Source organism: Acinonyx jubatus, chromosome E1 (assembly GCF_027475565.1).
Source record: "Acinonyx jubatus isolate Ajub_Pintada_27869175 chromosome E1, VMU_Ajub_asm_v1.0, whole genome shotgun sequence".
Taxonomy (NCBI): domain Eukaryota; kingdom Metazoa; phylum Chordata; class Mammalia; order Carnivora; family Felidae; genus Acinonyx; species Acinonyx jubatus.
Genome location: NC_069397.1, coordinates 13705436 through 13732621, shown reverse-complemented (window position 1 = coordinate 13732621; position 27186 = coordinate 13705436). Strand labels below are relative to the sequence as shown.

General features: G+C 51.1%; 1 protein-coding gene across 4 annotated transcripts in view; it reads left to right on the top strand.

Annotated features, from left to right (window-relative positions):
- Window positions 1–27186, top strand: part of RAP1GAP2 (RAP1 GTPase activating protein 2) — a 224663-nt gene that overhangs the window by 32775 nt on the left and 164702 nt on the right. For 2 of the 4 annotated variants that reach the window (XM_027034683.2, XM_027034686.2), the window contains one exon: window positions 5288–5323. In XM_027034683.2, the coding sequence (XP_026890484.2) occupies window positions 5288–5323 (36 nt within the window). Of the gene's footprint in view, window positions 1–1560; window positions 1668–5287; window positions 5324–13788; window positions 13821–27186 lie in introns of those variants that run through there. The other 2 variants (XM_027034685.2, XM_027034687.2) reach the window with 2 other exon arrangements.

Below are 27186 nucleotides of genomic sequence, written 5' to 3'. Positions count from 1 at the left end.
GATGCAGGGTGAGTAGGACCCAAGGCGGCCATGGTGCCTGTTGAACATCTGTGGGGTGGGTGCAGTGTGGGGAGAGGTCTGGGCACGGCGTGGACATCCAGCGGGAAGCCAGTGGTCTGACGCAAGCCCAGAGGGTGAACCACAGCATCCTTCCTTTCCTGGTGAAGGTGGGGGCGGAGTATTCGGCGTGAACTGAGGACCACCAGGCTTCTGCCAGAGGCCTGCTGCCTTAGACGAAAGGACCCCACCCTTGCCACTCCCAGACCTGAACTGAGCCTGTAGCCCATCCAGCGTGCCGCCTGCCGCCCATGTAGCCTTCCCTGCTTCAGCGGAGTCAAGAAAATAGAAATGCCTGTGCCCTTCGTCCATGACCTGGGGGTGGCCCTCTGGTCCCACAACACAGATCCAGTGCCCAGAGTGGCAGTGGACCCCAACCAGGAAACTGTGGGGAGGGTGGGCCAGTGAGAGAGGCCAGTGGCAGCAGCCACGGTAGCTTTATTTCCCTTCCTCCACTGCTTGGGGGAGCAGGGCAGGGGCCTGGTCCCCACCTGTGTCCCCCCCGACCTAGTCTGTGGTAGCATATGTGCCACACCCCTCCATGGGCTGTCATTAGTGAGCACCTACTGTATACCTGGCATGGTCGGCATTGGTGCATGCAGAGATGAGGGCTAGCTTTTTCTCCCTGCTAGAAAGAAACACACTTGCACGCACATGCCACCTTCCCACTGCTGACCTCTGCTTGGGCACTTGAGGGCGTCTGAGAAGCACAGATCTGTGACTGTGCGTGTGTACATGTGAACGTACCTTGAGGGCGTGTGTGCAGTCTGAGTGTGTGCACGTGGGTCTGTGTCCACGTGTGAGCCTGTGTCACGGGGAGTTGTGTGTATATGAGATGTATGTGCAGGTGTCTCTGTTGAGTCTATATGAACCGGCATGTGGATGTGCGGTACCTGTGCACATGTGTGTGTGGGTGTGTAACGACACTTATGTGAGCATGCCTGTGCACCTGTGGGTCCTGTGCATCTATATGTGCACACGTGCGTGTGCCCCTGTGCTCATGGCAGTGCACGTGCACTCGTGTCCACAAGTGTGCGGGTGTTCTTACCTGTGTGGGGCTGATTTATCTGGTGTGTGCTGAGCCATGGTGGAGCAGGAAGGCAGAGGTCCCATCCTGGGCAGCTGCAGGGAGTGGGTGTGAGGAGCCATCTGAAGGGCTCCCCAGCCTTCCAGTGAGCTCTTTCCCTCACAGGTACGTCTGTGGGACTCCTCCGGCCTCCTTTGGGTTCTGAGAAGCCAGGGCTGTGTGGGACCAAGCTGCCAACTCGGGCTGTGGTGCAATCTGCCAGCCGAGCCCCTTCCGGAGCTGCGGGTTCCTCTGGGCATGGGGAAGCTGCCCTCTGCGACCTCCCCTGCCTCCTTGGTGCCTCCTGGAGGGCAGGACACACCTCCCAGCCCCGCGGCCTCGCCCACAGGAAGTGCTGGGGTTGGGGGCAGGCAGTGGGGGAGGTGCCACACCCAGTGTCCCGCCCTACGCCTGTGGCCCTGCTGACCCCACTGCACTGTCACCTTTTTGCCAACAGTCCTGAGGACATCGCTGGGTTCCGGGGCCCCACGGCCACAGCCATGTTTCGCAGGAAGCGCAGTGTCTCCTTTGGGGGCTTTGGATGGTGGGTGACAGATGGGACGGCGGTTGAAGGGATGGGAGCGAACCTAGCCGCGACGTCTTGCATCTGCTGGGGCTGCCTGTGTGAGCAGAGGGCTCAGGTTGTGCCTGAGATCCGGGTGGGTAGGAGGGTGCATTGCAGATGCCGTGGCCGGATGGAGGTGGCCGGGGTATCAGACATTAAGCTTTCCCTCACTCACCCTGGAGAAGGATCTAGGGAGTCTGGAGGGTTGGAGCTGGAGCCAGTGTGGACAAGGCTGCGTGGCTGTGGCTGAATGTTGTGTTTGTGCCTGTTCCCATGTGTGTGTGGCATGTCTGCAGCTCCCAGTCTGTACAACCAGGTATGAAGTGTGTGCCTGGCTGGGTGGGTGTGCTGTGTGTGTGACCACGTGTGCACTCGGCGCTTCTGAGCAGGTGTGTGTGCACGTCTGGGCTTCTCTCGCTTTGAGTGTCCTTGTCTGGGCAGGTGTGCCACACACTCCTCCTGTGTCCGCTTTGTACGTGATGTTGTGATGGGGCGTCTCCTGCACAGGGGACCTCTGGACTCAGTCCTCTCCGTGGCAAAGGTGGAGAAGGCAGGGCACACCCATCTGCACAGGTCCCGCCCCCCGTCCGGCCAGCCAATCCCGGCTCTGTCCCAGCCGGAGCAGCTGGGTTCGCGCTTCTCCCCTGGACCTCTGGGCCACCTTTTGCCACTAAGCTTCTGTCTGGGACAAGGGAGAAGCTCTTTCCTCCGTAGGGGGCCAGAAAACGGGGAGACCAAGGTCAAAGACTTGTCTATGGTTACCAGCTGCTGGCAGCTTCTCCTCAGCTGGGGAACGGGGTCAAGTGGTTTTCATTATCGGTTTCCTTTCAGCTTGTGGACCTGGGGCCTTGTCAAAGATTCCTGCTGCTGCAGGGAGGGTGGCCAGGGGTGCCCTGGTGTGGAGGCTGGCGGGCTAATTGGGGGGGCACAGAGGCGAGGGACAGAGGGAGGGGGCACAGGGTCTGGGAGGAGGTGGGTTCTGCTCCTCTGGCTGTTTACGCTTCTGTGTGTGTGCAGCTTTTGACTTCCCTTTTCCTCCTCTTTGGAGGCTCTTTGCCATCCACCCTCTGGCAGGAGGGGTTGTGGGTGCTCCATGTTTGGCAGTTGGGGACAGCGAGGATGACATGATGCTACAGGTGGCACAGTGTGGCCTAGTGCCTGCTCACAGGCCCTCCCTGATGGCAGGGCCAAGGGGTTCCTGTCCCGAGGGTGAGGTCTGGGTCCAAATCACCTAGTGTGCTTCCCAGTCAGGCTGGCTGGGATCTCTACAGGACAGGGCCCAGGCCATGAGAGGGTACCTCTGAGACCCAGCCTCCTCTGGAAGGTGTGGAGCAGAACGAGGAACTGTGTGGCACGTTGTACGTGCTCAGTACACGCTTATGGAACGACTAAGTGAAGTGTTTCTTGCCCACGACAGGCATTGGGTAGGGGCTCATTGAGTCTGAGGGGGTGCAGGGCTTCCTGGTGGGCTTGGAGGGTTAGAGCAGCTGTCATCTGGAGATGGCTGCCAGCTGGGAGGCTTGGAGACTAAAGTGCAGATTCCTGGAGCCCTGGTCCACTCCACACCGCGAAGAGAATCTCAGGGGCCGGTATTTTGGAAGCTCCTTTGGATGCCAGGGTGGATAGCCAGTGGCATCAGCGGCAGACAAGGTGAAGAGAGAGAATGGGATGGGGAGGAGAGAGAAGGCGCCAGGGAGAACCTTGGGAGTTTGGCTTTCTGAAAGAGAAAACCTCAGTTTCACGGCTACTGCCCTATCTCCTGTTTTGGCCCTGCAAAGGCCACAGGCCCTGCCCTCCCAGGGCCACACCCTAGGACCCCTGTGGATAGATTGCCGGGTAGGTGTGGATGTGGGTGCTGGGCCAGGGGTTGCTGTGACCCACTGGGTGCTGTGCTGGTTGGGTTGAGAGGGCGCCACACCAGAAGTCTGGGTTCTACTGCTGGCTCCACCTTGGCCTGTTGAGGAACTCAGACGGGACACTTCCCCTCTCTGGGTCTCAGTTTCCCCATGTGTAAGTGGGGGATTTCCACCTTATGCACAGGATGTTGTAAGAACTAAAAAGGATTCCTTGAGAAAATATAAAATGTAAAGGCTTGTTGTTGGGGTCATAGTTAGGTAGCTCCGTAGCTCTGGGTTACAAATATTACAGCAGAATGGGAGGCTCTGCCTCCTGGATTCACTCTCCCCGCTCTGGTGGGCTGAATGGGAGAGGAGGCATGTCTACATGCTAGAGGGCTTGGGGGCCCCATGAGACCCTTCAGGACCAGTTGTGGAGGCTCCATGGAAGGGGCCCAGGATGCAGTGGGGAAGAAGCTGGGAGGGACCTGGGCCAGGAGCTTTGGGGTGTGGCTTGTTTTGCTGCTGGAAACTGAGATCCAAAGGTGCTGGGAGTTTACTCAGAGTGAAAGGATCCCACCTCCCAGCTCAGGGGCTTGGTGCTGACTTATGACAGCTCCGTGTCCTCCCTGTGTGGCCCCTGACACTGCTCCCATCCCCGTGCTGCCCTGGGAGTCGTGTGCAAGGAAGCTTGTGGCAAAGCTGAACACACAGGATAGGGCGGCTGAAAGATCTTTCCAGGGTTTCGAGCATCCTGGACGTGGTAGTGATTTGGGTGGCACTGATGGTGATGGTGACACAGGGGATGGTGGTGACACTGAGGGTAATGGTGACCTTTACAGTGATGGTGACACTGATGGTGATGCTGACATGGGGGTGTGGCGACACCGATGGTGATGGTGACAGTGGTGGTGTTGATGACATGGGGGTGGTGGTGGTGACACCGGTGGTTGTGACCCCTAAACAAGAGGAGATGCTGACAGTGGGAATCTCGCCCACCTTTCTGTCTGGAGAGAGGAAGGGGCTTCTTTTACCAGCCACGAGGGCTGGCATATGCACGGGGTAAAAATAGAAGCTTAGCAGCACTGCCTTGTCTTCCAGCAAGGGTGGGCGCAGCCTGGGGTGGAGGAGCTGGCTGCCAGGACAGCCTGCTGTGCGTGTGATCTTCCCTGCTCTGAGCTCCGTGCCTGACAATTCCCACTTGTCCGTGCACCCTGGAGCCTGCTCTTGGGTTCTGTCTCAGGAGTGGGGTCTGCCTCCTTGCATGGACTGGCAGCTCCTAGAACAGGAGGGTCCTTGTTGCTGGGGTGCTGGGGTGCTGGTATCTTTCCAAAGCAGAAGCCTGGGAAATGTCGATGTGTTGAAGGTCCAGCTGCGGTGACTGATGCAGCTGGCTTGCAAATGCCTCTTGTGGAGTGGGGGCAATGAAGGGAGATGCTATATACAAAGGGATCTCTGGGTTTGGAGTCGGAACCTGGATTCAGACTGGGCCAGTGATGTTATCCTCCCGAGCCTCTGTTTCCTCATTTCTAAAATGGGAAGAATAACAGTACCTGCCTTGTAGGGTTATATGTGGCTCCAGCCCTCCCAGAGCTCACAGTCCTCTCTTCCTGGGCTGGAGGAGAGCTTCCGGCTGGAGCGGCTGTCCCCTCCAGGGCCCTGCCGGTCTGGTGGTCTAGACTGGCTAAGGGACCTGCCCTTCAGATGCTAGTTGGCAGCCTTCAGCCTCGGCACTGACCAAAGCCCTTGCTTTTCTCTTGGCAGGATCGACAAGACCATGCTGGCGAGCCTGAAGGTCAAGTAAGTAGCCACTTCCTGTTATGTAGCGATCAGAGATGATGGCAGGCCAGAGCTCCTGTGGGCCCCTCGTTTCCCCTGAGTTGTGGGGAACCAGAGTGGGGCTGTAGCATTTGTCAGATTCTCCGTCTCAGTCTTACGGGCTTTGGACTGGAGAGGTTGGACAGAGCTCTTGATTCCTGGGGTGTCTGGAGAAAAGCATGCTGGGATGGAAGCAGCAGGTGCCAGGTTGATGGTAATGCATACAGTGGTGTCTTTTAGGCCATAACTTGGACGTGAGAAAGATAATTTTATTTCCTATCCCCTTGATTATTATGTGAAGTCCCCGATCCATCAGTCTTTCTGACATTCCTACCTACCTGGCAAATTGTGCCACATAGTTCTAAAGCCTCATGAAACACCCCAGTGTGCATGTGGTCAGTTGGCCACTGAGTCATCTGTTACCAGACAAATGTCATCCTGATGAGCCCAGCCCTGCGGCTCTCTGAGGCTTCAACACCAGATTCGGGGGCTGGGAGTTGTCTGCCGCGGTTTGCCATATGTCTGCCCGTCTGTTTGGGAAGCCCTGCACAGACACACCTCTCTCCCAGAACCTCCACCTGCTCCTCCCTCACCGTCTTTGCTCCTTTTCCATGTGTATTTCTCCCCAGCCATTGTGTTTGCATCCTGATTCCCCTCCCCGCTTCAGACTTTGAAAAAGTCATTCCATCTTCATCCCTCCCTGGGCAATGAGTACTGACCAACCACCTGCTCCAATTGAGTGAATTGAAAAGGAGGGAAATTCTAGGAGGAAAAAATAGCATTGGTCACTAGCCCAAAATATTATCCTGCCATATGTGAGTTTGCTGGTGCATGAGAAATTCCTCCAATGAGTGTCCTCCTTCAGAGGCAGCTCCTCCTGCCTGTGACACCCCATCTCAGCTGAAAGGTTTTCCAGGCCGGCCTCCCTCTGCCATGCCATCGAGTTGCTAGCACTGGCTGTGTATGCCCTGGGTACAGGTCCCCGGGCAAAGCACAGCCGGTCTTGAGCGTCGGCAGATAGGGGTGAGAATAAGAAGCTTCCCACTTTGGTCTGTTTTGCTCAGAACGGTGAGGGTAAGCAGTTAGCAGGGCCGGGATGAGTGGCAGACAGTCCCTGCCTTCTGAGAGCTTTCTGCCGTGGGAGTAGTCTTGGAAGACTGCCAGGAGGAGGCAGCTTCTCTAGCGGCTCTTAAAGATGGGGTGGGACAATAGGTGCACCTGGGCCTATGCCGGTTGGCGTGGGGTGTGCATCAGTGTGGCTCAGTGTTCAGGGCAAATCGTCACTCATGGGCAAGGCATTTAACTTCTCCAGACTTCAGTTTTTGCATCCTTTGTCTGAAGTCTAATTTTCCGAGAGCTTCTTATCTGCGTATTGAATGAGAATTAGGCACGAAGCAGGGTTACTAAGCGGGGGTGGAGTGGTGGGAATGTTTCTTTTGGTGTTGTTTTGGGATGTTTAGTTCAATTTCACAGGCATTTATTGAGAGGCTGTTTAACGGGTAAAGATGATGTGTGTAACCTGGAAGGGAACTAGTATCAAGGTGTAGTGAAGGGTTGGGGGCACTGGCCAGTGTTGGGATTGAGTATCTGGGGGGCAGTTTGAGGGCTTTGGTCCTGGGGAGGTAGTGCTGAGATGGCTGTTTGGGATGGTGTGTAGCACTGTGTTCTTAACTGGTACTTGGTTAATATTCTTCTGATTGCAAGAAAGGAAAACTCAGTGTAATATGGTTAAGCAGAAGAGAATACAGAAAAGATCCCAGGGTGTCTCAGGGAACCCAGGGGAGAAAGTGGAGCTAGAGTTCAGGAGGGGTTGAGCTGGAACTGGAGAGCCTCCCCAACAAGATTCCTGCTGGCTTCCTTGCAGTAACTGCTAAACTGATCCTAAAATTCATACAGAAATTTAAGGGTTGTCTTTTCTTTCTTTTTTTAAAAGATTATTTACTTATTTTGAGAGAGAGAAAAAGTCGGGGGGAAAGCATACGAGCGGGGGAGGCGCAGAGAGAGAGAGAGAGAGAGAGGGAGGGAGAGAGAATCCCAAGCAAGCTCCGTGTTGTCAGCACAGAGCCTGACGTGGGGCTTGATCCCAAGAAATGTGAGACCTTGACCTGAACTGAGATCAAGAGTCAGACGCTGAACTGGCTGAGCCACCCAGGCACCCCTAAACTTATGGGTAGTCTTGAAAAAGAAGAACAAATTTCGAGCACTATACTTCCTGATTTTGAAATTTACTACAAGGCTACAGTAATCGAGACCATTTGGTACTGGTGTAAGGATAGCCATATAGATCAATGAAACAGAATTCAGAGTCCAGAAATAAATCCTTCACTTTTTTTTTAAATCCCTCACTTTTGTGGTCAGTTGATTTTTCAACAAGTGTGCCAAGACAATTCAATAGAGAAAAATAGTCTTGCAACAAATGGTGCTGGTACAGCTATATCTACATCCAAAAGAATGAAATGGAACCCCTCTCTCACACCATATGTAAAAATTAACTTCAAATGGATCAAAGACCTAAATGTAAGAGCTAAACCTATAAAACTCTTAGAAGAAAACATAGGAGTAAATCTTTGTGACTTCGAATAAGGCAGTGGTTTCTTAGATATGACACCAAAAGCATAAGCAACAACAACAAATTGATAAATTGAACTTCATCCAAATCAAAAACTTCTGTGTTACAAAGGACACCATCAAGAAAGTGAAATGTCAATCCACAGAGTGGGAGAAAATATTTGCAAATCATATCTGATAAGGGACTTTTATCTAAAATACATAAAGAGCTCTCAACAATACAAAGACAACACAATTAGAAAATGTGCAAAGGATCTGAATAGACATTTCTCCAAAGAGGATACATAAATGGACAATAAGCACGTGAAAAGATGTTCAGCATCATTAGCCATCAGGGAAATATACACGAAAGCCACAGTGAGATACTACCTCACACTCATTAGAATGACTATAATCAGAAAGAAGATAATGGCAGGTATTGGTGTGGATGGGGAGAAACTGGAACCCTTGTTCACCGCTGGCTGCTGGGAATGTGAAATGGTGCAGCTGCTTTGGAAAACAATCTGGCAGTTTCTCAAAAGGTTAAACACAGAGTTACCATATGACCAGCAATTCCTCTCTTAAGTACATACCCAAGAGAAATGAAAATATATGCTGTTCATGTAGAAACTTGTAACACGAATGTTCATAGTGGCATGATTAATAATAGCCCAAAGTGGAGACAACCCAAATGTTTATCAACAGATGGATGGGTAAACAAAACGTGACACATCGATACAATGGCATACCATTTGGCCATCAAAAGAAACCAAGTACTGACACATGTTACAACATAGATGAACTTTGGAAACATTATGCTAAGTGAAAGTCACAACCACATATTGTGTGATTCCATTTATATGAGAAGTCTAGAGTAAGCAAATCCATAGAGACAGAAAATAGATTCGTGGTTTCCTAGGGCTGGGGAGGTTGTTAGGGGGAGTGAGTGCTAAAGGATGCAGGTGTCTTTGTGGGGTGATGTAAATGTCCGAGGACCAGATAGTGGTGATGGTGGCACAACCTTGCGAATATACTAAAGCCATTGCATCGTGTACTTTAAAATGATGAATTGTATCATGTGTAAATTACATCTCAATAAAACTGTTGAAAAAGAGAGAGAATCTTACTGGCCCAGCTTGGGTCAGTTGTGTGCCCCTGGTCCAGTTTACCTGGAGACATGAAGTTTTATGATAAAATATGGCTGCTGTGGTCACCTCTCTATGTGGGAGGGGTTAGTTCCCACGAAGAAAGGTGGCTTGTGGGCTGGACAGACACCATACGAGCTTTAAGCTAGCCACCCCCGCTACCCTGAGGACTAAAAGGGAGTTCAGTCCTTGTTTTTTCATTTGTTTTCCTCCCCTCCATTGATAGTCCCTAATGTGGAGATCTGCCTAGATGCCCAGGATATGGCTCTGCTCGCTGATATGTCCATTAGATTAACATTTTAAAAGTTTATTGATTTATTTTGAGAGCGAGAGCAAGCAGGGTAGGGGCATTGAGAGAGGGAGAGAGAGAATCCCAAGTAGAATCTGCACTGTCAGCACAGAGCCTGATGTGGGGCTCGAACTCAAAAGTGAGACCATGACCTGACCCGAAATCAAGAGTCAGACGCTTAACCGACTAAGCCACCCAGGCGCCCCGCTGGTATGTCCCTTGGGAAGCCAACTACATGGGCTACAGCTCTCCTAGGCACCAGGGTGCCACCCTCCTTCTGCCTCCGCTGGGCGAGACCTCTTTCTCTCTACCAGTGTAGCCCGTTAACTTTGCTGCGCAGCAGACACCCCTGCGCTGTGGCCTGTGCTCCCAGTTGCTTTAGCTCTTTCTCCGGGGACCTAGCGCTCTCCACACAAAGACAGTCAGCCACGTATCTCCTGGAGGTGTCCCTGAGCCACCCAGCTCTGAAGGTGGGGGTTCTGGCCTTGCCACTGCTGAGCACTTACGGTGTGCTAAGTTGAAATGGCACAGTTTCCCTGAGGTTTCTCAACCGCCTCCTGAAGCAGCTGCTGTCACTCTTGGCGTGGTACAGCTGAGAAGATGGAGGCAGGACACTTGGTTAAGGTCATCGGTGAAGAAATCATGGGGCTGGGGTTTGAATCCCGGTCTGTACTTCGTGGCTGGTTTCGTCCAGGCTGGAGCTGAGTAGTTCTCAGCACCTCCCTTGGCCACTCTGCTTTCTCACTCTTTTTACCCCCACTCTGCTCGGGGGCCGTGCACCTAATCTGGGTGGCACAGAATATGCACCTCTGCCTTCACACCACATGCCCTTGCTGCAGGCCCAGGTCGAGTGGCATCTCTGGTGCCTGAATGATGAGGACCCTCACCGACAAGGTGCAGGGGGCACGGAGCCACACGGGAACAGCGGAGAGGGAGGTGGTGGCCGTGCACACGGGAGGAGTTGGGAGGGCCAGGTTATAGCCCCAGGCTAACAGATGGGCAAATGGTTAACTTCTCCAAGACTCACCTTCCCCATCTGTAAGACGGGATGGTTGGGCTACTGTCTAACCTGCTCTCTTGTAGCTTTGACATTCTAGGAGTTTACCTTCATGACCTTTGTCCTTTTGTATTTCTCTGAGGACCTCAATGATGGGAGGTACTCGCTGTTGAAAAAGTGAATGCATACATGCATGAATGAATGTCTTTGAAAACAGGGGCTCTGCACACTTCGTCTCTGGCACCCTAGAATCTAACATCGTGTTTGGCACATAGCAGGTTCTCAATCTAGATTTGGTGAATGATTCAGTTATGGGTCATTATGGTTAGCCTATCATGTGCAGGTGGAGGGAAGGAGAGAAAGAGGCAGAATCAGCAGATGGGTCCGAGGCCAGCTTAGGATAAGGTTATAAGAATCCTTCAGTACCACCAAGATGTTCTAGAACCTTCTGGGGGCTGACCCTTCATCAACTGCAGTAGTTGAGCCATAGGCTAGATTCCCCCAGAGGAGAGCCCAGGCTGGCAAATCTAGGATTTGCTCATGGAGGTCCTTGAAGCAGCATCCAGGAGGTGAGGACCTGAGCTGGGAGCCGCAGATAACCTTCCTCCATTCCTTTTTGCTGCCCCTGCCCTCCCTCACAGACCCCTGTTTCTTTGCTAAAGAAAGAGATGGGCACGCACACATGTGTGGGTACGTGTGTGTGTGTGTGTGTGTGTGTGTGTGTGTGTGTGTGTGTTTGCTGCACAGGCTGGTAAGCCATGCTCCAGCCATCTGAGATGACTGTCATACACAGCAACTGGCCATAATGGGACTGGGTGAGCATAGGGATGATTCAGTGCAGCCTGTCTCCACTGCTGGGGACACAGTAGCAAGCACATTCCTGATGGTGGGGAAATCTAGAACCTATTGCCTTGTAGGAAACAGAATCCAACTTTCTTTTTTTATGCAATTTTTTATGTTTATTTATTTTTGAGAGAGAGAGAGAGAGAGAGAGAGAGAGAGAGAGAGAGAGAGAGGTGGGGGGGGGGAGAGGGAGCAGGGAAGGGGCAGAGAGAGAGGGAGACACAGGATCCAAAGCAGGCTTCAGGCTCTGAGCTGTCAGCACAGAGCCCGACGGGGGGCTCGACCCCACAAACTGTGAAATCATGACTGATGCTTAACTGACTGAGCCACCCAGGTGCCCCCCAAATCCTCCTTTCTAACTGATGGTCCCAGTTCTTGGTCATTAGAAATGGCTTCTCTGAATAGAGAGAAAGCATGTGATGAAGCCTGGAGGTGACTGTGTCCTCTTGTTTCTTCCTCAAGAGAGGGAGGGAGAGGGCCTGGAGGAACATCTTCCCAGCAGCCCGGCCAAGAGCAGCATTTCAGCTGTCCTGTGGTTTGGCCAGAAGATACCACACGGCCATCCCTACTCTAGGTTCAGATTTCACCAGCTAAGAATTCAACATTTTATTAGAAGCAGGTGACCACACAGGCAGGAGCAGACGCAGCGTATCTTCTCTTGGCCCCTAGGGTCCTCGATGGCAGCTGCTGGAGCCATGGCTCATGCAGGATGTGGGCTGTAAACTCAGGGCTTCGATCTCCAGTCAGTGAGAATTACACACAAAATCTAGATGGTTACCTTTACAGACATCTGCTTCTCCTGGTTCTTGTGGTAGTGTTGGCAAGGCCACATGCTCATGTTGGGGAGAGAGCAGAGTCAGGGCCCAGGTGTCAGTGCATCAAGTCTCTGCCTCCAGCTTTCCAGCCTTCCTTCCAGAAAGCCTATGGCTTCGCAGTCCACCCTTGATTCCAATTTCGTGGCTTTTTTCATGCATTGGCCGAAGGCCATGATCACCAGTTAATTTCCCCATTTTCCACCAGGACTTTGCTTACAGTGGATTACAAGAATCCTTCAGGTACCACTAAGATGTTCTAGAACCTTCTGGGGCTGCCCCCTTAGTCACTTCCTCTTACACACCCAGGGAATGTGCTGAGAGTATGCTGGGTTGTTAAGGGCAGGGGAGCTTGCTGTTCTGGGGGTTAGAATGCTGCATCAGTTCAGCTCATAATTACTGGGCACCCCCATTCCAAGCCCGGTGCCAGGCCCTGGGGTTGGTGGGAAAACAGAGATGAAAAAGACATGGTCTCTGCTCGTGAAAGCTTACAGCCCTGGAGGCAGGCAGATGTATAGTCAGACAACTGCAGGGGAGTGTGAGGAGGGCTGGCAGAGATGTCCTCTGAGAAGATGGAAGGGGTTTCCTGCAGACTTGGTGATGCCTGAGCCGTATCCAAGGGTGAGTAAGGTCAGTCCACAGAAGAGAGAGGCAGCAACAGTGCACAGACAGTGAGGTGAGAAACGCAGCGGGTGGGAGGGAACTGGGGGCGGTTACTACCACCAGATGGAATACTGGGGTGGGAGTATGGGGGCAGGCTGGGCAGCCTCTGGCAGTATGGGACAGCTGTGCAGAGGGCTGAGCTGGCTTCTCTGGGTGACTGGAGCCACTGCAGGGTTTTAAGGGGAGTAGGACCCAGATTTGAGTCAGAGGGTCCTCTGGCTGTCCTCTGCTGACTCACTGGAGAGGTTGGAGGCTGGGGCGGGGACAGTGGGGTTGGAGAGAGTGGACAGATAGGAGAGTTATCGAAGAGGTGGTCTTCCCAGCCTGGATTGGTTTCGATGTGGGAGGTGAGAGCAAGGGAGGGGTCAAGGTGAAGACTTTCAAGTTTCTGGGTGAGCCCTCGGGTGGATGTTGGCCCCATTTATGGAGATGGGGGAGTAAGGCTCTGAATACATGATCCCTACTCTCCCCTCCCCCCTCTCCCCTCTCCACGTGGCCAGTTTAGATCCTGACCCTCATACCTACCCTCCCCCCCGCCCCCGACCATAGAGGGGACAGAGGAGAGGAGCAACATGTGAAGGGTTGCAAGAGATGGTCTGTGGCCAGGAAACAGGCCAGGAAGTGCCCTCTCCCTGACCTTGCAGGCAGGCCTGGCAGTGACCTGGGCCGTGACCCCCAACCCTGCTCAGCTCCTAGGGTGCCTTTGGCAGGCGAGCTCCAGGTAAGCACCGGCTGGCGCCACTGCCCTTGTAATCAGCAGCTGGCTGGACCACGCATGCAGGGCACCCACTTCCCGACACCCTGTGGCCCTGAGCCTGAGCACAGTGTCGGCGTGTGTGGGTGTGTGTAGGCGTGTGTGTGCGCTTGCCTGTGCAGGTGGACATGAGCTTTGAGGGCCCATGTGGGTGACTGTGTGGTGCCTTTTTTGGCTTTAGCGAGTTCCTATGGTAACCACGAACATGTCTCTTTTGGGATCTGGAGTCTCAGGGCGTGAGTGGCTACAGGGAGAAGCAAGGCGGGCGGGTGTTCAGCTGGCAATTGGGCTGCGGCCTGATTTCATTGCCAGACACTGAGGATGCACCTGGAGGTGCCATTTGCCAGGCAGCAAGGTCTGCAAACTCCAGGGATTTGTGTGTTCCTGGCCCTCATCCTGGCTGGTCCTCGCCATGCCTAGGAAGCCCTGGTGAGTCCCTGTTCTGGATTCTTGGTGGACAAGCAGCTTCCTGGGTCTTGACCAGGTCCGGTGGGTGTCTCCTGATGGGCAAACAGGGAGCTAGCTGGAAGCTCTGGCCAGTGGGCACTGGGCATCGGGCCCTTCTGAGATGGGTATGAGACTATGGGCAGGAGGGGTTCTGCTTATTCCTGGGGCCCTGTGGGGGTGTTTGCCAAGTGGCTGGGGAGCTGAGTGGTCCTTATTGATCCCATGGGACAGGGCTAAGTGTGTTACTGTGGGGGACCAGGGCAGGGAAACGGGAGAGTGGAATGCAGATGGGCAGCCTGGGGCCCACCAGCCTGGGCCCAGCTCTTCTTGGGGGAGCCTCCTCACCCCATTCAGCTCCCTGAAAGGGTCCTTCAGTCCTCAGGTCCCTGGCCATGTACTTGAGCTTCTTCACAGGTCTCCCCAGACTTAGAGGCCTGCTGGCCTGACTCGATGAGAAGACTCAGAATCCCATGGGGAGGAGGCCCTAGGGCTTTGCTTGGCTCACCAAGGGCTGGATTTGGCCAGGGCTGGGGAAGAATTGCTCTTATGGGCTTTGAAGAGAGGCTCTGACTCCCCACATTGTCCTTCCCACGTGCTTCCTGTCCATACATTGTGGACCCCGGGGTGTGTCAGGACCCCTGCTGCCCTCAGAGAGGCTCCTGCTGGACAGGGTGCCTGGGAATGTGGGGGGTGCTTGCTTCTATTTCCTTCCTTCTGTTGTCCCCTGTGGTGCTGGGAGCGGGGAGTGGGGATGGGAGTGTGGGGAGAGGATGTAGAGGGCCCTCTCCCAGGAGCTAGCTGTTCCCTCTCCCTCTGAGGGGGCCCTGGTGAGGCTCTGCTGGGATGGGGGCTGTGCAGCAGGGGTTGCTAGGTCTGGCTGTGTGGTTGTGGGGTTGCTGAAGGGCAAGGGGAGCAAGGAAGTGGACATTCTGTGCTTTTTCCAGACCATCTAGGCCCTTCTTTTCTGGAAGGCAGAGTCCAGAGCCTGATCCCCAACAGCTTGCCCTGGGAGCATTGGGAGGTATGGGAGCCTTTAAGGGAGATCTCCAGATCTCTGGAGCCCTTGAATCTCAGAACTTGAAATAAAAAAGTCAAATGAGCCACTACATAAATTCATTGTGCCCCTGAAACTAGTCACTGAACCTGAGCTTGGTTACCTCCAGCAACAGGGAGCTCATTACTATTGTAAGGATGCCTATTCTATTACAATACAGTTCTGATTGTTCAAAGATTCTTTTCATCTGGAATCTCTGTAGCTGCCATTCCTTGGTTTCTCATCCCTCTCCAAACAAGCCTAATCCCTTGTTTTCCTGACATTCCTTTAGATTTTGGAAGGTGGTTCTTGTTCCCAGTGTTCTTTCCCGCCCCCCCGGCTGGTCATCCCTGGCCCCTTCAGCTGTAGTTGGGATTTCTCACTGCCTGGGGTAATCTGTGTTGGAAAGAATCAGGTTTTCTCTAGGCTTCATCTCCAAGCCTGGTCAGAAGGGTTGACCTGGGCAGCCTGCAGGAGCCCAGTGGACATGAGGGTGGGCAACTAGAGGTCATGGGCATCAGCCTCCTTGTTTGCAGATCAGTATGTGAGGTCCCAAGGGGGGATGTTCCTAGCTTGAGGTGGGGTTTGGGGGACCAGGACAGAGCTGTCTGGCTCTTTGCAGCACCTGGCTCCTTTCCTCCTCCCCCTAGCAGCCCCTCCATCATCACCACTTTCTGGCTTAGCACGTTGTCTTGTCTCTTCTTTCTGAAGATAGGCCTGATGGCTGCAGGGATCTGGCAGGGCCGAAGACAACCACAGGAAGGGGTCTGGGGGCACATATCAGCGTCTGTGGGGATGCTTGCCTGTCTCGCCAGATCTTCCACTGTCCAAGAGAAGCTGGAAATCTGGAATTTTAGGAAAAGTCTTGAGAGCTAACTCAAGCCATGTGTGGCCTGCCCTGTAGGCCAGGTTCAGCGCAGAGGGTCACAAGTGGGCCACTTGTGATCTGGGGCTGTCATCCCTCTCGGGTTCCAGCTCCCTGTGTCCCCATGGCTGACTCCCTAGTCCCTGTCCCAGGTCACCCCCTCCCAGGTGCTCTCATCTCCGCCTTCAGCCGCTGACTGATCACTTCCTGCTCTGTCCCCAGACCACACTCACTCTCAATTAACCTTTTCTGTCTTCCAATCCAGTTCTTTCTCTGTCACCGGGTTGTGAAGTCCCTGAGTCACGAGGCCCTCTCCCGCCCTCCTCCTGGTTCAGTCCCATTATCTCCTGTCCAGACAGTTGACAAAGGCTCTCTAATTAACCTCCTCCTCAGGCCTCTGCCAGCTCTGACTAATCCATCATGCCAAAGTCGTCTCTAGCTCTGCCCTCTGTGTGCCCGTGGCAGGCTTTGTTAGTGCTGACTGCACATAGTCTAGTTCCTGGGAGCCTGGTGTGGGGACCGTCCCCGCCCCAAGCTGGTGGGGGGCTGGGCGGGTTTTGGTTGTGTTGACTTTCCAGTGTCCTCTCTTTCTGGCATTAGCATCCACTAACGGTCTCTGGTCCATAGCAGATAATTTGATCCTCCTCTCCCTCAAGGCAGTGGTTCCCAGATGTTTTGCACTTTGCTATCACCTGGGAGGCTTTAAAAGATTCTCATGCCCAGGTCACACCCAGTTCCAGAGTTGGAAATCAGAATGTCTGGGGTGGGTGGGTCCCATCATCAGTATTTTTTTTTTTTTTTAAAGATTTCCAGGTGATTCTTTTTTGTTTTTCATTCTTTTTTTTAGTGTTTATTTATTTTTGAGAGAGAGAAAGAGAGAGACAGTGTGAGCAGGGGAGGGGCAGAGAGAGAGGGAGACACAGAATCTGAAGCAGGCTCTGGGCTCTGAGCTGTCAGCACCGAGCCTGATGCGGGGCCGGAACTCACGAACTGTGAGATCATGACCTGAGCCCAAGTCGGACGCTCAACCGACTGAGCCACCTAGGTGCCCTGATTTCCAGGTAATTCTAATGTGCAATAGTTTCTGGGAACCCCAGTCCCAAGGGATGAGCAGTGTGCTGATTGTCAATGGTTCAGGTCAGGTTGGATGTTAAAATGGGCTCCAGGTGGGTGGGTCACTCTAGGTTAAGGTTTCTGTTGACATTTGGGGCTGGATAAATCTTTGTTTCGGGGGCTGTCCTGTGCGTTGTAGATGTTGAGCAGCGTCTCTGGCCTTTGCTTACGAGACACTAGCAACCTGCCCCCTAGGAGTGACAGTCAAAAATGTGTCCGGGCATTGCTGAGTTTTCAGAGGGGAGGGAGTAGAAGCTTCCCCTCCCCAAAAAGGGCCACTGCTCCAGGCCGAGCTGGGCTCACTTCACAGCATTGCAAGGTGTGCACGGAGGAAAAGGCTGCCAACCAGTGAACCCCGTCGTAGTGGTTATTCCGTGTGCTTCAGAGTCAGGCAGCCTATGTTTTAAATCCGGACTCCACCATCTGGATGAACTTGGGCAAGTTATTTAACTTCTCTGTGTCTCAGCACATTTCTAGGGTTTGGTGGGTTCCTCCCCCCCCCCCCCCCTTTTCTTACAACCGTGCCTCCTCTTGATCTTCAGCTCCAAGCCAGACGGTGTGACTTGCTGTTTTTTGGCACTTTTTCGCCTTGATCCCCTTACTTCTTTGCTTATGTTGTTCCCTTAGCAGGAAATGCCTTTACTTCTTCCTGCTCTGTGGTGGTCCAGTGGTTTCTGCCCGCGTCCCTCTCCCCTTGAAATCTGAGGCTGTGGGAGCCTCTGGGGTGCCCAGCCCAGCTCCGTCACAGTTTGTTGTTTAGGTGAGGTGGTTGACCCCTCCCTGCCTCGGGCTGGGCTGTGAACCAGCAGGGTACCACAGTGTCATCTTCCGTCCCACGCCCTCCTCATTCTTCGAGGGTGGAGTGGGCGGAAATCCGTGCCTGGCAGGCCGCAAAGCCACATTACTGACTTCTGGAGCCCTGCCCTGAGGGTGTGTGTGTGTGTGTGTGTGTGTGTGCGCGTGTGTGTGTGCGTGTGTGTGTGTGCGCGCGCATGCAACGCAGCCATTGCCACTTTCCTGGTTGCCTTGCTGCCGGTAGACACATCTGGAATTGAGGATCTCTGGGCTACAGGCTTTTCCAGGTGCATTTCTGGGCCCAGAAAGAGGACTTGAAGGGACCTCACCCTGCCATGCCCTGTCCAGACCCTCCTGCCAGCTCAGCATAGGCTGGATCAGGGGTGCCCACCCCTGGCTGCTGTGCAGACCCACCCTGGGGAATCTGCTTCCTTAGGCCTGAGTGGGGCCTGGGACACCTGGGCCTCATCAGGGCCAGAGGTGCTCCTTCTGGTGCAGCTGTGTTTGTGGCTCTTTGGGAACCAGTGACATTTAAAGCTCTTCTCCCCGTAATCTAGATTCAGTGGTTAGGTTCATGTGCTTTGGGTGACCTTGGGCAAGCCATACAGCCTCTCTGTGCCTAATTTATGTGGGGATCACAAATGTGGGTCCTATTGTGCGGTTACAAGGAGATGATCCAGGCACCCTGGAGCACCCTGCCCGGTACATAGCGGTTGGTACATGTTACCTGCCACAGTATTTCCGATGTTAGTAACAATAGTCCTGGACTGTGTGGACACAGGTGCCCATGTGATATGCCCGCGTGCATGCAGGCATACCCACAGGGGCAAACTGGACCCATATGCACTCAGACCCAGGCCTGCTGCTGACAGGTATGGGCAAGTGGTATCAGTGCAGGCACATGGATGGACACACCTTCAGTAGGAAACCCACCAGGAGCGCAGACGTGTGTGTGTGTGTGAGTGTGTGTGTGTGTGTGTGTGTGTGTGTGTGTGTGTACGAGGCCCGGATGGTCGGGCTTTTGTTTTATTCATACTCTGACATTATTCCTGGAGTCAGTAGCACCTGGGCTGAGCTCTGGGAGCCCAAGGGGCCCTGTTTCCGTAGCAACCATGATGCAGTAAAAGCAGGAGGGGGAGGGAAGAGATGGAAGGCCTTGAGCCAGCTGGGAGGGGTGTCCTGCCTGCAAGGGCCTTGCCTTCCACACCCCCTGCCGTCCGGAGGTTCTGGTTTTGTTGGTTTGATTTTTTTTAAGTTTATTTCTTCATTCTGAGAGAGAGAGAGAACGTGTGCGCATGCACCAGGGAGGGGCAGAGAGAGAGAGAGACAGAGAGAGTCCCAAGCAGGTTCCATGCTCTCAGTGCGGAGCCTGATGCAGGGCTTGATCTCATGAACCGTGAGATCATGACCTGAGCCGAAATCAAGAGTCGGATGCTTAACTGACTGAGACAATTCAGGTGCCCCGTGCTTGTTTGATTTTTTACAATAATGACATGGCCACCTCAGAGTACCGATGACCCGAACCTCACAGCTGTTAACATTTTGTTGCATTTTCACCAAACCATATTAGACGTTGTGGTAAAATAGGGGTGCCTGCAAGGCTCAGTCTGTTGAGTGGCTGACTCTTGATTTCGGCTCAGGTCATGATCTGGCGGTTCGTGGGATTGAGCCCCGCCTCGGGCTCTGTGCTGACAGTGTGGAGCCTGCTTGGGATTCTCTTCTCTCTCTCTCTCTCTCTCTCTCTCTCTCTTCCCCTCCTCCCACTTGTGTTCTCTCTCTCAAAATAAATAAATAAACCTTTAAAAATTGTGGTAAAATATACATAATATGAGATTTATTATTGTAACCATTTTTAAGGATAGCACTAAGTGGCATTGAGTATATTTATAATGTACAACCCCCACCACTCACCATTTCTAGAACTTTTTCATTATCCCAAACTGAAACCCTGCACCCATCGAACACTAACTCCCCACTCCTCCCGCCCTCCCTCCAGCCCCTGGCAACCACAGCAATCTACTTTCTGACTTTATGAATGTGGTCACTCTAAGTGGCCCCAGATGAGTGTATCTGTACAGCATTGGCCCTTTTGTGTATGGCTTCTTTCGCTAGTGAAACGTCTTCAAGATTCATCCATGTTGTAGCGTGTCAGAATTTCCTTCCTCTTTAAGATTGAAGACTATTGTATGTATATTTTGTTTAGCCACATTTTGTTTATCCATTCATCTATGGATGAACACGTGGACCTTTTGGCCAATACGCTGCCATGAACAGGAGTCTCCAAATACCTGTTTCAGTCCCTGCTTTCAGTTCTTTCGGGTATATACCCGGAAGCTGAGTTGTTGGATCATATGGTAATTCTATTTTAAACTTTTTGAGCTTTTTTTTTCTTTTTAAAGAAAAGAAATGACATCATAAAGTCAAATTCCCGTAATCATTCCTTCTTGGCCCCATTGCCCTGTCCCTCCCATCCATAGAGGCGAGTACTACCAGGAACGTGGTGTGTTTTTTCTCAGTCAGTGTTTTTAGCACCGTCACATCCATGGATAGGCATCTAGAGACATTATATACTTTTTCCTGTGTATTAAGAATCCACATGTATGATGTCCTTTCAAGCTTACGTGAATGTATCCTGGCCATGTTCTGGCCTCGGGCTGCTGGGGTACAGGTCTTGGCTCTGCCGCTTACCAGCTTGTGAGACTCCAGGCAGGTGACTTAATTTCTCTGTGCCTACTTTAGTCGTCTGTAAAATGGGAATAATAGTAAAACCGAAACCTCGTAGATTATTTTGCAGATTCCGTAAGCTTACGTATGCCAAGGGCTTAGAACGGCGTTCGTTGTTACCACTGCAGTTCTGCATTCATGCCTCACTGCCATGTGGCATTTTTTGGTACACACATGTCACATCTTTTGTTTCCCCCTTTTATGTCCTGTTGGTGGGCTCTTGGGTCATTTCCATTTTCTTATATTGCAGACAGTACTGTAATAACTGTCCCCTCGTGTGACCCTCTGTGCATTTGGGTGAGGCTGGGTGTGTGTGGGGGGGGTTACCAGGAGGCAGGGCTGTTGGGTTGCAGCTCTTCCAGAGGTAGACATACTGCCCTCCAGGGAGGTTTTATGTTCATTTCTTCTGCCCATTAATCGGATTATTTGTTTTTTGGGTGTTGGGTTGTATAACTTATTTTTGTATGTTTTTAATTTTATTTTTATTTTTTATTTTAAGTAGGTTGCATGCCCAGTGTGGGGGGCTTGAACTCATGACTCCGAGATTAAGAGTTGTGTACTCTACCGACTGAGCCAGCTAGTCACCCCTATCTATAAGTTCTTTCTACATTCTGGATTCTGACCCTTTATTGGAAATATCATTTGCAAATATCTTCTCCCATTCAGTAGGTTCCCTTTTAGTTTTGTTGATTGTTTCCTTCACTGTGCAGAAGCCTTTTATTTTGATATAACACTGTAGGTTAACTATACTAGAATTTAAAGCAAAAAGAAAGACAGGTTTTATGATTTTACTTATGTGTGGAATCTGCAAAACAAGGCAAACAAATAAACAAAAAGCAGAAACAGACCATAAATACAGAGAACAAACTGTCAGAGGGACGGAGAGTGGGATGTATGGGCTTGCAGTTACAGAATGAGTGAGTCAGGGATAAAAGGTACAGCATAAGGAATATAGTCAGTTAGTAGTGTTGTGTGGTTTCAGATGGCACCTGCACTTGTGAGCATATAGCATAATGTATACACTCGATCAATCACTATTGTACAGCTGAAGGTAATGTAACATTGTATTCAGTTATACTGCGATACCTTCCCTCCCCTCCCTTCCCCTCCCCTTACTTCCCTTCCCTCCCCTTCCCTTCCCTTCCCTTCCCTCCCCTTCCCTTCCCTTCCCTTCCCTTCCCTTCCCTTCCCTTCCCTCCCCTCCCCTCCCCTCCCCTCCCCTCCCCTCCCCTCCCCTCCCCCCTCCCCTCCCCTCCCCTCCCCTCCCCTCCCCTTCCCTTCCCTTCCCTTCCCTTCCCTTCCCTCCCCTCCCCTCCCCTCCCCTCCCCTTCCCTCTCCTCCCCTCCCCTCCCCTTCCCTTCCCTTCCCAAGGAGGTTTTACCATTAACACTCCTGTCAGGGGTATATGTGGATTCAGTCCCCAAGTCCTCATTGATATTTAACTTTTGCATTTATTTGATTGACAGAGTACATTTTATTTTATTCTCTATTACATCAGCACTACCGTAACTCTGAGTAAGTGAACAAAAGCCCCCATGGCCTCCTTGGGTCTTCTTTTCTCTGCATAGTGTAACAAGCATTTCCCCATATCAGTACAGTCTTTTTTTCCTTAAAAAATTTTTTTTTCATGTTTTTATTTATTTTTGAGACAGAGACAGAGCATGAGCAGGGGAGGGGTGGAGAGAGAGGGAGACAGAATCTGAAGCAGGCTCCAGGCTCTGAGCTGTCAGCACAGAGCCCGACGCGGGGCTCGAACTCAGGGACTGTGAGATTATGACCTGAGCTGAAGTCGGATGCTCAACCGACTGAGCCACCCAGGCGTCCCTTTTTTAAAAATAGCCTTTTTCTTGATTATAAAAATAGTACATGCTCACTGTAGAAGATTTATAAATGCATACAAATATTGGGATGGAAAAATAAAAACCCATGCCCTGCCACCTGAAATGTTACTAGTTTGATGTTTCTTTTTAGTCTTTTTGTGCTTTTTAGCTTCCTTTTAAAAGTTATTATGTAATTACATTTTTGACACGATTAAATACTCTTTAAAAACATGGTTAAAAATATTGCATAACAATCCTATTATGATGTTTCATAATTTATTTAATCATTGCTTTACATTTTAGATATTTAGGTTGTCTTATACATTTTTAACTATTAATAAATAATGCTGCAAAAACATCCTTGAATATAAATCTTTGTGTCTTTGATTACTTTTTGGACTACCACTAAAGGTAACATATTTTCACAGATTGTTTCAAATTTTATTTTTTGGGAAAATATTTCTTAATGACTCTTGCCTGTTTTTCTATTGGGATATTCATATATTTCCTGCTGACTAATTAGAACTCTTTGGTAATTAAAGTCGTGAACGCTTTGCCATTCATATTTTTATTTCCAAATAATCTTTCTCAGTTTACCCTTTGCCCTTAAATTTTATTCTTGTTTTTTAGTACGAAAGTTTAAAATTTTAAGATAGTAAAATCTGTCAAACTTTTCATTTGTGACTTCTTTGTTACTTTTATGCTTAGAAAGACCTCCATCCAGAAAGTTGATGGTGCCATTTATTTATTTATTTATTTATTTATTTATTTATTTATTTACTTACTTCCTTTTCACATTAACTCTTTTCTTTTCACATTAATTCTTTAATCCATTTGGAATTTAGTTGGGATGAGAGATTAAATTATAATTTTATTTTCCCAAATAATCGGATATGTCATACCAGCTCTAGACTTCAATTTTTCACTTTCATTACTAAATTCTTATGTATCCAAAGTTATCTTTCTGGGTTTCTGTGTGATTCCTACGGCCTGTCTGTTGAATCTTATACTAGCTCAGAGGTGAAAAAGAGCGAGGTTTGCTCAAGTGAACGAGTGAGGCTGGAGCATTGGAAGAGGAATCAGGTTGAAAGGGTGGAGGGCCTGGGTGGTCAGGCTTCAGGGTGTGCATTCAATTAGTTTAGCTACAGGGAGATAGTTGGAGGCTTTAAGTGGAGGCCTGGAGCTTTATAGGAAGGTCACTGTGACCGCCTGGGGAGACCCTGAGGGACTCCTTTGGAGCTGATGGACGCGAACCCACAATGGGTCAAGAGAACGATGAAGGCGGGGGCGCCCGGGTGGCTCTGTCGGTTAAGCGTCTGACTTCAGCTCAGGTCATGATCTCACGGTTCTTGAGTTCAAGCCCCGCCTCGGGCTCTGTGCTGACAGCTCGGAGCCTGGAGCCTGCTTTGGGTTCTGTGTCTCCCTCCCTCTCTGCTCCTCCCCTACTCACACTCTGCCTCTCTCTCAAAAATAAATAAACATTAAAAAAATAAAAAAAAGAAAGATGAAGGCAGCTTCAGGTGTGTTCTCGAAATGGATGGCTAGCTGCAAGGTGCTACAGGGTGGGATCTGTAAGATGTGGAGGCTGGCTGGACTTGGTTGGAAGGAAAGGGGGGAGCCATGGAGTATGTCCTGGCGTGGCATCTGGATGACCCAGATAATTGTTCTGTTAGTCAGGGATTGTTGTTTTTTTTTTTTTTTTCAGTTTATAAAAACTTACATGGTGATGGCTTAATATAAAGCTATATAGAATGAATAATAATTTAGCAAACATTGTGTGCTTATTCTGCACAGCTGCACTGTAGGAGATGCTTTTATATGCATTATCTTGATCTTTACCCAGTCCTTAGGAGATTTTACTCTGATTCCTATTTCACAGGCAAGGAAAATTAGCCTCAGAGAGGCTGTCACTTGCCTAAGGTCACACAACTGGCAATCTGAGAACAGAACCAGGTTTATGTGTCTCTAAGTCCAAGCTTCTCTTTGCTCTTTGGAGGCTCTTCAGTCACGTGGGGCCCTAACTCTTCCAGGATTGGGATGTGCAGCATCCTAGAAGCATGGCACACTGGCAACCCCGGGGACCCACTAGCAAGCCCAGGGGCCTGGTTCCTCTTGTCTTTCAGTAGCAGGTGTCCTTGCTTCCTGCTGCCTTCTTTGAGTGCCTCATGTATTCATATGCCCTAGGAGAGGAGATCCGATTGGTCGGTTGGTCATCATCTGATTGGTTAGGACTCTTTGGACATGGCCAGAGTCAAACCAGCCTTTGTGAAAAGGACTGCCTTGGTTCTTGTGGCTGGGAGGCCCAGGGAGTTGGTCTGTCTGGTTTGGGCATAGCTGGATACCAGGGCTCAGACAGTCCTTCAGACTAGTGTTGTCCTGTGTGTGGCAGTTTAAAGTTAAATTAATTAAGAGGCGCCTGGGTGGCTCAGTCGGTTGAGCGTCCGACCTTGGCTCAGGTCATAATCTCAAGGTTTGTGGTTTGGGCCCCACGTGGGGCTCTGTGCCGACGGCTCAGAGCCTGGAGCCTGCTTTGGGTTCTGTGTCTCCCTCTCTTGCTCTGCCTCTCCCCCATCCATGGTCTGTCTCTGTCTCTCAAGAATAAATAAAAGTTAAAAAAATAAAAAAAATAATTAAAATAAGTACAATTAAAAATTCAGTTCCGTATTTGCACTAGCCACATTTCCAGTGCTCAATAAGCACATGTGGCTATTGGCTGCTGTACTGGATAGCACAGGTACGGAACATTTCCAACGTTACAGAAAGTTCTGTTAGGCAGCTCTGGTTGAGACAGAAGGCTAGACTTCCCTTGGAGGTTTTCCAAGGGTTGAACAAGCCCAGAGGTTGTATAGTCTGTGACTTGTCACCTGCTGCAGATATGTTCCTGGACTCCCAGGCCAGGTGTCTGAGCTTCACAAATCCAGTGCCACTAGGTGGCGCCAAGGAGGTGGCCAGGAGCAGTTTTCTTTGGCAGGAGGGAGTTGGCACACAGCTTCTGTCTCCTTGGGCCCGGGGACAGGAGCAGAGAGAATCAGTTGATGTCCAGTTCATTAAGTCCACTGCAATAAGTCATGGGCTCCTGCATTCACACTCAGACACGCACACACAGGTACATGCATTTAGACAGGACCTCGCATGGAGTCATACACACAGTCCCATCCACTCTCGGAAACACAATCCCTGAAAAGCACAGCATGTATGATGCCACATTTCATTATAACAGCAATAAAAATAGCTACCGGTTCCAGAGCACTGGCTTCCTTCCTCATTTCGTCCTCACAACCGTCCCATGAAGTGGTTCTTCCCGTTCTTTCCTTTTTAAAATGGAAGAAGCCAAGGCTCAGGGTGGTAAAGTGACCTGCCCCAGTCATATAGGTGGCACAGGATGGAGCGGGATTCAACCAGGGTTGTCTGCCTCCGTAGGCTTTGTCATCCTCTTCTCTTGATCATGCTTAGTTCTGAGCGCAGGCCCGAAGGCAGACCCAGTGTCATACTCAGACACAGGTTCAGGCATGGAAGGACGGAACTGTGCTCTGCACTCACACAGACACACATTGTTGCTGCTGGTCCCACCGAGGGCACATGGAGTAATGGAGGGAGTTCATACTGGGAGGGAATGATGGTTGCTGCCTTCCAGGAGTATCAGGCACAGGTTCTAGAGTGTGCACTAGACAGGGGTGGTTATGCCTGGTTCCAGAGTATTTGAATGTTGTGGGGATGGAGAATGGGGGTAGGGCTGGCTTCCTGATACCTGGCCCCTGGCACTTTCTCTGTTCACGCTTGAACCCGGACTTCGAGGTACTGTTGTGGAAGCCGCATCAGCCAGGGGCTTGGATGTACTTCCTCTTTCCCTTCTGACCAAGTTGATTTCTGGGCTTATGGGTATAAGAGGGCTCTGTCCTAAGACAGCTCTGCCTTTCGCGTTTTGGTCTCCTGCTCTGGGAGAGTTCCTTGGAGTGAACTGGGACCCAGGCTTTGTCAGAGACGACAGCAGGTCCTGCCTCCCGAATGATGTGGGTTCAGGAATTTGTAAGTGTCTGAGAAAGAAAAGCTGTTGGGATGCTAATCCAGTCAAAAACCTGTGTTTCGCCTTTATCTTTTTCTTGATGCTTCACAGTCTGCTCTTAGTCAACTGCAAGTCCTGAGCAGGTGCTATTGTACCTGCTGTGGTGGGTCTTGAGCATAGAGAATAATGTGGGCTGGCTGTCCACCACACGCTTCCCCTTGGGTTAGCTGTCCAGAACTCACAGCTCACATACCCATTGAGTCAAGGTCAGAAGAGGCAGCCATGTCCCTGAGTGGCTGTGTAATAAATAAGGCAGTTGGAAAGAGTACAAAACAATACTAGAACAATTATTGATTAGACAGAGTGGGGAAACCACACAATTGAAATGGGAAATAGTGCACTGCAAATTCTGTATACAGTGCAGACGTAAGGAGGGTCAGCTACGGAAGAGGAAGAGGAGGTAGGTGTAGATGCCTGTGGCGATTCTGAAAGGTACACCTGGAGGCTTTGAGGCATGCCTCTGTACAGTGTCTAGTTTCTTTTTTATTATTTTTTAACTTTTTAATGTTTGTTTACTTTTGAGAGAGAGGGAGAGAACGTGCTTGCACGCAAGCAGGGGAGGGGCAGAGAGAGAGACAGAATCCTAGCAGGCTCCAGGCTCTGAGCTGTCAACACAGAGCCCGATGCGGGGTTCGAACTCATGGACCCCGAGATCATGACCTGAGCTGAAGTCAGACACTTAACTGACTGAGCCACCCAGGCACCCCATGTACAATGTCTAATTTAACCTACATGCCCTTTAAACGTAGACTTGTCAGTAGTCTTTCCCTCACCTGACATGGCAGGGTCCTTTGGCTCACAGGAGGGGGAAGAAGGAGGGGAGAAGAGGAGAAACTTGGCTCATATAACTGGGTCAGAATTGGCACAGAGAAAGCAGGAACGCGGGGTGTTCATGCCTTAGGGCTGTAAACAGCACTGAGGTCTGATGCAGGAGA